Source organism: Pteropus vampyrus, unplaced genomic scaffold, assembly GCF_000151845.1.
Source record: "Pteropus vampyrus isolate Shadow unplaced genomic scaffold, Pvam_2.0 Scaffold12, whole genome shotgun sequence".
NCBI lineage: Eukaryota > Metazoa > Chordata > Mammalia > Chiroptera > Pteropodidae > Pteropus > Pteropus vampyrus.
The window spans coordinates 15,810,716-15,821,177 of record NW_011888793.1 but is presented as its reverse complement, the minus strand read 5'-3'; the positions used below and the strand labels follow the sequence as shown (position 1 = coordinate 15,821,177).

Genomic DNA, 10,462 nt, shown 5'->3' with positions numbered 1-10,462 from the left:
GTATTGTTTTCCTAAATAATTTCCTGAAATTAATACAGAATAGATGCCAGTTATGGTATAATTAGGTATATTGGTTGACAGATAAATTTAGAGTAACAAATAGGTAGATATAATTGAAACAGAATGTTTGGTTTTGCCAAGTGAAGTAATGCATATGAAAGGTTTCATTCATATCTTATTTTGTTGTCATTTCTTTTTATTTTGATTTTTTGTTTGATCAATATAGTAAAAAAAAGTTTTCTGATTAAACAATATTTCAGATGCTAAACAATCCTTTTTATTGGTTTACATTGGCAGTTCACAGTTTAAAAGTACAACCACATCGGGCAAAAACTACATGTGGATTGCTCTGGATTTTGAAGACTTTTTGCTTCTAACAGATTTTTATTTCAAGTTATGGAGCAATGTCTACATTTTACCGACAGTTAATAATTGAGAGGGGGAATTATAGGCAAAGGAATTCCTTAAAATAGAAGATTTTATCTTTTAGTGTAAGCTTAATGTCTTACTCAGCACTTTTAAATTCTCTTTGAAGGATAACTTTCTATCCATTACTTTATGGTAGTTCATTCACCCTTACATTATGGCCCTAGGTATTCTCATTCCGTGAAATACAGCACATTTACTTCCAACTGATCTTTCCCTCAATGATTAGAATTGGAACTTGTATTTGTAACTGAAAACAATTGACACATTTTATTTCTATAACACTTTCACAGAAGAGGTATTTAAAAATACAAAGTTGATATTTTTTCATGAGTTCCTGGGTTTATTAATTCATAACATTAGTTTCATCAGTTTCATCTTAGATGAGACTTGCCTATAAATACATGGTATGTTTTCTGTAGAAGTTACCTATACGTCTTCAAAAATTCAATTGGTCTAGAAAAATGACTCTGAGACAGTCATGTTTCTTTCTTTCTTTCTGTTTTAAAAAAAGACAAAACAGCAATAAACATTTTAGCTCTTTAATGAGCAAAGATCATGTCTCTTAGCATTGGACTAATAGTCATTATCCAGATTATCTTTATTTCACGCAATGACCAATGACATGGCCAAGATGTACAAAGTTGCTTCCATCAAGTAGTATACAATTTTTTTGTATAATAAGCTTTCATTCTTGAAAAAGAGTAACTGAAAAGAAAGGTTTCTGTTACTGCAGTTAGTTTGTCAGAGAAAGTTCTTTGCATTATCTTACAAACTATCAAAATTGCTAGTCATCTGAAAAAATGTAAAAAAAAATCACATAACTTTAGTCTAATAGAAATATAGTACAGGTAAGAGAGAAAGTATTTATCAGGATGTGCTCTTTAAGTCCATCTCAATTTTTTTTTAATATAAATGTACATCTGATTACATATACAAACATTTGGAAAGGTCTGTGATATACCATTACTGGTAAACAACAGGAGGATGAAGAGTTTCCTGTGGTCTTAGAATATTCATTTAAAATCACACATATGTGTAAGACTAAAATCCTCCAGGTGTTGACTCTCCTTCTAGGTTCTGTATCTACGTTGTACTCTACTGAGATTGCGTGAGTAAATTCCAGTGTGAATGAACCTCAGTGAGAAAGGTGATGTGATGAGGGACATAACTTCATATTGAAATATTATTAGTAAACCTTTTGTCATGCAACATGAGTAAATTAATTAACTGAGAACTGTAATCAGAGTGGTAATATGGGGCATCCTCATATCATAGAAGACTGTTGCAAGTAACTCTTTGGACACATTTCACCTTACCAAAAGGAACAAAATACAGAGTAACAAAAACCACAGCAAATTATAGATCCTGTAACACATGTCCAGTTAGGGTTATATTTCTATAAATTATTTAGATGGAAACAAAAAGAACATTAAAAACACAGAAAACTGTTTTCTTCTGGGATTCATATCAGCGAGTATTCACCACTATACCTATAGTTTCTTCAAATACCTTTAATAACTAATTCCTGCTATTATCGAAACTACTGTGAATTATTTAATTGTAATTACTTTTGCCCCTTAAAATCTTCTTTAGGTTCTGCCAATTGATGGAGGAAGCTTCTATTAAAAACTCCAATGGGATGAGAAGAATTTTAATTACGGCTTAATCAGCAGCACAGCCACCAAGCATATAAATTATCATGCACATCGTGCTAAAAATATCCAGTTTCCTTTATCCCCAACTTTATACTGACAGCACTTATGTGATAATGTTGTACCTGCCAGTCTTTAAACTTCTTTGTTTTACTGGCAAATTTCAGCATGAGCCTCTGCTAAGGCCATTAACAGCACTGGTGCTTTGTGTACTTATCCAAATATGTAAATATGGTCTACGGAATAAAACAGCTCCAAATAAAAACTGGTGAAAATTATCTGACATTCCATTGGTGTGTCCCTTGTGCATATTCGTGGTTGTTTTTTATTTTTATTTTTTATATTTCAGACATAGTTCTTTCCTGTTTGGTGTTCCACATGCCTATTTCCACTATGTAACATAAATCTTCAAAAAATTAATTCTTGAATGTGAATGAAAAAGTATCATTCAGAACAACTGCTTCAAGCAATTGAAATTCATTTTTAGAGTTGATTTGTGTATATATGTACAATTCAATTTTTCAAAACCCCCAAAGTTCTTGATATGTATATTCACATAATATTCCTCCTTATTTAAATAGTAAGAGTCTTGTAGGTTGAAAGCCAAGGAATCTTCAGTAATCTTTTACCACAATCCATCAAAAATAGAGTTTGTTTCTCTTGTCAGGCTATACCCTGGTTGTTGAATGTGAATGGGGGTGGGGATGGGGGTGGGGCAGAGTATTGTTCTGTCCTCCAGTAAATGTATTGAATGTGTGTAAGGGTTGGATCCCTGGTATAGTGTTGGGAATCATTGTAATGGTGTTGGGTGTCATTAAAGGAACATCATCAGGTGACCTCCTCATAGCTAGTGTGTAATCTGGGGGGCAGGCGGTCCGAAGAACCACCTCATGTGGATGGATGGACTCACATTCATGATCCAAATCAGTGTGCTTCATTTGGAGGGACATGATCTCCTCTTCTTGTGCATGGGTCAGATCGTTGGTAGTAGTACGCTGAGGGCTACATCTCCTATGAACATCATGTCTCCTTTTATCCTTTTTGTAGTATAGGGCTGCAAAGGCCAAGATGTTCAGAAATAGCAGTGATGCTCCAACTGCTATAGTGACGCTCAGCTCTGTTGAGTAGTCCCTTTGATCCACTGAAAACGGACTTGGTTGCTGTTTGGGATCATCTTGCTTGGCAGTGGGAAAGGCTGATGTGACAGGTACAGAATTTTTTCTTGTAGGTCTGAAAGTGATGTCAGTTGATGGCACTTTAGTTGTTGTCGAGGTATACTGAGAAATATCATTGAGATTATGCAGATGAGGTACCAGCTCCAACCAGAGGTTCACCTTATTGGCTCTATAATGTTCTTTAACTCTTGGTTTTAATCCAATATGGAGATAAAGTTGATCTTTCTGGGAATATCTGGTCCATGCTACTTCTTCAAAACGATTGGGTTTGGTATGGATGAATTTTGTGTCTTGAGGGACGGGTTGATTTGGGTCACTAGAATAGAAAAAGGCAATTAAGACAACAAAATTATTTTACTATTTTTCTTAATAGAAATAGTGCTGGTTTAACATGTAATTGAAGAGATAATTCAGCAAGGATTTAGATTATGTTTTAACAACTTGGGTCAAGTTAGAAATATAAATAGCATCACAGGCAGATTGTTAGATAGATGACAATGTAATATGAGTAAGCCTCACATTCTTGTTCTCAGCCTGATTGGAGATGAGATGCTGTGTACAAAAGGCTTTAAAATTCATATACTCATGTGTTGTCTTATAGGCAAACTAGCAGAAACAGCATAGAATAGTGAAAAAGACAGGATTTGGAATAGACAGATGAGGATTTGAATCCTAGTACTGCTATATATTAGACATATGAATATTTATATGGGGTTCTCATAGCTTTAGGTCTCTTCTTCATAAAATGAGATTAATAGTGCTTGACCTGTCCACTTCACAAGGTAGTTGGGAGGATCAAAGGGCATAGTACTATAAATTGGAAAGCACTATAAAATAATATTCATCACTATTTAATAACCATAATAAGCCATGTGTAATTAAAACACCAAAATAAATTTAACTATCAAATAATATAATAGAAATATAAGCCTTTCTTAATAAACTTCTAAAAAGTCAGAACTAATCAAGCAATGATTTTTGAAATACAACCACAATATAACATTTTAGGAAAAAAAAATCCGTAATATATAATTGCTGGTATTAATCTATTAAATTAAATCATTTGGGCATAGAATATATATTATTTTTAAATGTTTAAAAGTATTTCTATTAAGTTATAGAAAACTTTATTCTTTAGGTACATACCCAGTTTTAGCAAAGTTTGTCCAGTATGTCATTACAACTGCACTCAGCATCACATCATTTTTGGAGAAATTGCAAGGAAATAACTCTGTAGGCCCAATCATGGGGATTCCTAATACGTAGGGAACCTCATCTCCATGAGCTGCATCAGCCCAAGCTGGAACCTGATCAGTTTGGCAATGATGGTAAAAGGCATAGAAATATGTAGGTGAACCAAAGTTTGAGTGAAGATCTGCTGTAGCTACAGCTGGTGCCACCCACTGATGGTCTGTAAACAAAGCCAATAATGTCTTCCTCCGAGTTTCAGGGTTATGACGGTCAGCCCAGTCAGTGTACATAAATTTAATGGTTTCTCTCAAAACATCTTTTCCTTCAGGATAGCCATATAAATTATCAACAAAATTGGAAACAGCAAAGTCAAAATCACTAGCTGATATACCATCATCACTATCTACTATATTTTCAACAAATTTTAATCCTTCCCCTTGGTTAACTCCTAACATTATATCATAGTTGAGAAACTCTCCTTGCTCCATTAATATCTGAGGGTCATCTGGTATTACATCACCATCAATCACAGGTCCAAAGGCTATGTGGTATCGCGCTGGTTGAATATCTTGGTCAACAAGTTCTTTGTAAGGCTTCTTCTGTAGGCATTCCACTAACTCTACCGTATCTGAAACATTGCAACCAACTTTTGTGGCCAACATTCTAGCATATTTTGCAGGTTGGAAACTAACAGCCCAGCTGGAAAGGGCTGTTCCACTTTGAGCTATTGCTCGTTGAAAAAGTCCTATGGGAAAAACAAGAGTTTCAGGTGACCTTTGAATAATGTTGTGATAAAACAATAACATTAGATATTTTAGATATGTATATAAAAACCCAGATACAACTCGAGAAACAGGAAGATAGAGACATTTTTGCTTAAAGTACATGAAGTCATCCCCAGGGTATAATGCATCAGAGATGTGGACTAAGTCTTCTGCTTCGAGTGACAACCACTTTATGGATCAAGAGGTATAAAGTGTGCCATATCTCAAAGAGGCAGTAAGCAAAGAGAGAAAGAAAATGTGTAAACATTAGTGATAAAAAGTCTCAAATATGTTTTTGTTTTGCATGTAAATATCTATATCATTATCAAAGCTAACTAGGTAGGGCTAACTCTTTCCACTTGAACATTTCATCAGTATCTGTGTTGTCTTTTGAGGATATTTCCTCCAATTTGGCTCCCTGTATCTTCCTTCAAAATGGCTCTGTATGTTTGATTTAATCAGATTTTATTAGGAAAAGAATTGTTGAAACTCACACAAATACTGGGGCTGGGGATTTACTAATACCCTGGGGATGGCCCTGAAGGCACACAAAACAGAATATCACTTTAGACATACTCTTTCCAGCTCTTCATGTCAGACATAGTATGCTGAATATTCATCTTTCAGAAGCAGACATAACATTTGAAGTGTTTTCACTAGGTTAAAGAAAAAACTATCAGCAGAAGGATTTAGTGGGGGGGATTTAACTTTTTTCCACTGTTAAATGTGCGCCGCTACATTTTTTCATAAAAGATGAAAAGTACATGGTCCACTGCTTTTCACTAAATTGCATTTAAGAATTATAAATTATGGTCCAATATGTAGTTTGATTAGAGCTGCATGCTGTTCAAATTTACAAATGCATGTTATCTACCCATTAAGGTATTTTCAAATAAAATCCTTGTTTTAAAAATATAATTTATCTATTTTCTTTTGAAAATTACATTTGTTATCAATTTCCAAATATAGCTTTGTAGTTCAGTTATTTAAACACATGCTCAACTATTCATGTTAATGTGATAAGAACAATTTTTAGAAAAATGAATATGTATTCAAATTTTAGTCTTTATATGTTCTTAGATAATTCTAAAAATATTTAAAAAGTCAGACAATACTAATTTAATTTGTTTTGGTTTCTTACATCTTTATGAACATATTTTTAGTTTGCAGGAGCAAAGTATGCTAGAGTAAATTATATAAATATAGATAATTTTTTATTATTATTGTTTATGCCTACAGCACCTGGTCTTCCTAGGTGGTCTCCCATCCAAGTACTAACCAGGCCTGACCCTGCTTAGATTCTAAGATCAGACATTGGGCTTGTTCAGGGTGGCATGGCCATAGACCATGGGCCATGGCTCCACTGGCGCGTGAACCCAGGAACTTTTGCATGTAAAGCAGATGTGCTAACCGCTATACTATGGAATTAGGTCTGAAATATAGATAATTTAAAAAATTATATAGGCTATATCTTTGTCAACATTTGCTCAGAAAAATATTTTACTAATTAAAAACTTAACAACTATAATAAACCTGGTTATATCTATAATATGCTTTCCAATTTCAGGGGTTTGATGACATTAACTAAATAAATGAGAAAAGATTTTAAAGAAAATATACGTCAAATATAGTCTGAAATATGCCATCTAGATGGTGTTGGGAAAACCATATCATTAGTGAGAGTGCTTGCTTTGTGTATGAAAGCTGTGGTCAATTCCTAATAATATAGGCCTAACCATTGCAGTAGACCCGAGAAGTTAACAGACATTAAAGTTTATGCCTTACTGGAGACAGAATTGGCCCGATGACTTCAAGACATGTCTGAAGTATCTCCTGGTCAAATCAGGCAACTTTCTTTGTGGAAATAAGCTTAGGACTAGAGCAAACATAAGTCCATTTGTGTGGCCAGGCATGGACAGATTTCCTTGAAGAGGGCAATGAAATGCTATATTTTGAACTGTTTGCATAGCCATTTGCCACTATTTATCAATCAACAATTGATAAATAGCAATGCTAGCCAGTGAATTTATTAATTCATCTCTTTACTGAATGCTATTTTTGGACTGGCTGAAACTGGCTTTGGTGACCATTTTTGCTTTACATGTAAAAAAAGTTTTAGGAAATATAGAAGGAAATAACATTTGAGATCAAATGACCCTAAGAAGTCTGAACGAATTGTTTAATGTTAATCTACATAAATACTGGCATGACTAGAATAATCTAATCTGTTCAATTAAAAAAAATGAAAATTTATAATTTTGAAATAAGCCATTTCATTAGAGACCAAAATCTCTATTCAATTGGAAATTTTCTCAGGTGAAACATTTTATCATCCAGAATCAGAACTCAACTAATTTAAATGAGCTGTTACAGAAACTATTTCTATAAATTATGTTTATAATAATATATGTTTCTCCAAATATATATACTCATTTAATTACTGGCTGTCCCTTTGAAATTCCACATTAATTTGTCTTTGATACCAAAAACAAATATTCTATTGGGTGCTTATATCATAAAACTCAGACTTAAAATTAAGATGTTTTATGAAAATGACAGTGTATACTTTCTTAATGTATATAAAATAAAAATAAAAAAGTAAAAAATATAAGATGACCTATGTTGATGTGTATCCTCTATCTTCCTATCTTTTACGTACGTATAATAGAGAGAAATATTTGCATTTATAGACTTCTCCAACAAAACACCTCTGTTCTTGTGGATGTTTCAAGTTAATAAATGCAATCGAATGAGTTACTAAACTCATGGTAAGGTGAGAGTCCATAAAAAAGAACAACATGATAAGCTTTGGGCAGGCACTTTGGAAAAAAGGTGTCATGGCCAGAAAATGGAGATAGGAAAAATATCTTATGGGTTTAAGCAGCCTCAGTGCTCCATGTTGCGTTGCCAAGCTTTGAGGAGGAAAAATAACACTTTTGGAGTCGAAAAGAGAAAAAAAAGAAAGCACGAATTCAAACCTATTTTTCTTTTTAATCAAAAGCTCTACTGGTGACCTCGATGGTTTGACAATTTTGGATCATACATGCAAAATAATCAAACATCCATTCTCTACTCACACTAGTGAAAATCTTATTTTCAGACAAACTAGCTTATAACTGCCTCCTTCTTTCTAGCAAAAGGTTTTAAATGTCTATTGTCTTGAAAATAGATTATACACAAGACTTGCATTAAAATAAACCTCGTCTTTGATTGTGATTACTGAATAAACAGAGATGACAGAACTGTGAACGCCTTTGATTTTTCCAAAAATCACCCTCTAGAAGAATGAAAAGTAATGGTAATGCTAACTATCCTGAAGTGTGCTTGAAAGGGCATACTTACTAAGCTTCACAGGAGACAAAGAAAAGAGTTTGACAAAAATCTAAACATGCATACCAAAGCTAAAGAAACAATATTTCTAACAATTATTGAATTCAACCTAAAACTCAGTTTGAACAGAGAAATATATACAGAGCATCACATACTACTGATGGTGGTGGCATGCAGACACCAAAATTGTCAAAATTTGCAACCTGCATAATACCTTTGGTTGAATTGCTCCAACGGTTACCTTCAGAATAATGGGATAAAGTCAGCAGATTGACACATGAACCCCCAGCGCCAGATCCAAAAACAGTGATTCTTAAGGGGTCACCACCAAAGAATCCAATGTTCTCACTAGTCCATCTTAAAGCCTGTATGAGATCAAGGAGTCCATAGTTTCCTTTTGCAGCCTGATCTCCTGTGCTCAAGAAACCTGGAAAATAGAAATGAAAAGATACCTTAGAACACCGTTTTGAATTGACATGAATCAAATAGGCATTAAATTTAAATGCAACTGAAGCCTGTGTTCATCAAGATAAGAACAAATTCTTTAGTAAAAAATTATTTCCTATGACAATAATTGGATTTCCTTTAGGAAGAATAGTAGAGACTAAAATTTGAAAAATGACCTTTATCTTCCCTAAATTATCCAGGTAATAGGTTATAGCGGGCAGAGAAAGAGAATGAAAACATTTTGAAAGTCCTCAAGGGAGACATTCTAGAGGCCAAGTTACTAGGTGGAGATATTTGAGATAGTGTCATGGAGCATATGAGAATGTGATTTTGCATAGAACACTGTGTTGGTCCTCAAGTTGCTCATTGTGTAATATGATTGGAATTTAAGGTATGTGTAGCAGAGAGGCAGGATGCAAGGGTGGAGAGCATGCGTATTTTTCTAAAACTTGTGCGTAAAATAATATACCACTCTTTGCATATATATGTATATATACATTTTTATTGATGGTGCATGGTTAAGAAAGAATCACTGTGTTACAGGTAATCTGAGACCACATTTTGGAATATCTTAAATGCTAAACTGAGGAGATTTGCTCAGTTAGAAAACTGTAGAATAACTGAAGATTTTTAAAAAGTTCTGACTCATATTTCTAGAATGTTTAAAGCTCTGCTTTAAAGTGAATCTGATAATAAAGAGAAACATATGTTGCACAATAGAAAGAATGGAAGTAGGGGAGAGGTTATAGGAATCTGAATTGACAGAGTGCCAAGGCATTTGAAAAAAGGAGATAGAAAAAAATAATGTGGCACTAAGAGCTGAGTGACTTTATTACACAGTAAGTCCTCAAATAACATTTCATGCAATGTCATTTCATCATAAGAAATAGATGCTGTAGGTACTGAACTCTTGTTTAAATCAATTAGCTTGATATAAAATTGGTTTCAGTATATATCATTTCGCTTAAAGTCGCAGAACCTATCAATGACGTTAAGTGAGGACTTAACTGTATTTGGAAGTTGTAGAGAGAAGAGTCAAATATATTACTTTAATAATATTTTGAACATATTTATTATTTACACTGGCAATAGATTTTATAACATGTTTATTTTAACTTGTAAAACAAATGTCGACTCTAATATATTTCTGTAGTTGGTAGAAATAAAAAATGTAGAATGTATTTCATAAAATATTTTATTTTATAGACAATTCATATTTTAAGCAAAATATTTAGAGCTATTTTCCATGTAAATAATTAATTATATTATGTATACATTAATTAATTATATTCAGGAATATAATTTCCAAACTCAACAAGTTTATAGAACTATTTTTTTTAAATTATATTATCCTCTACTGAAGACCCATTATAGAAACTCAATATAATGGGTCAATATTTGTGGTTAAAATTATTTTATTTAATTTGTAAAAACATAATTCACAATTACATTTGTGAAAACTAAACTGTGATAA

General features: G+C 33.1%; 1 protein-coding gene and 1 pseudogene across 9 annotated transcripts in view; both read right to left on the bottom strand.

Moving 5' to 3' along the window:
- Positions 1-952: 952 nt before the first annotated feature.
- The window catches only part of NLGN1 (neuroligin 1), a 995,729-nt gene continuing 986,219 nt past the window's right edge, over positions 953-10,462 (bottom strand). For all 9 annotated transcript variants that reach the window (XM_023524764.1, XM_023524785.1, XM_023524777.1 and 6 more), the window contains 2 exons: positions 4,403-5,192; positions 953-3,572 (listed from right to left, as the gene is read on the bottom strand). In XM_023524764.1, the coding sequence (XP_023380532.1) occupies positions 2,750-3,572; positions 4,403-5,192 (1,613 nt within the window). In that variant the 3' untranslated portion in view covers positions 953-2,749. The remainder of the gene's footprint in view (positions 3,573-4,402; positions 5,193-10,462) is intronic.
- On the bottom strand, positions 6,442-6,557 carry LOC111732886 (annotated as a pseudogene).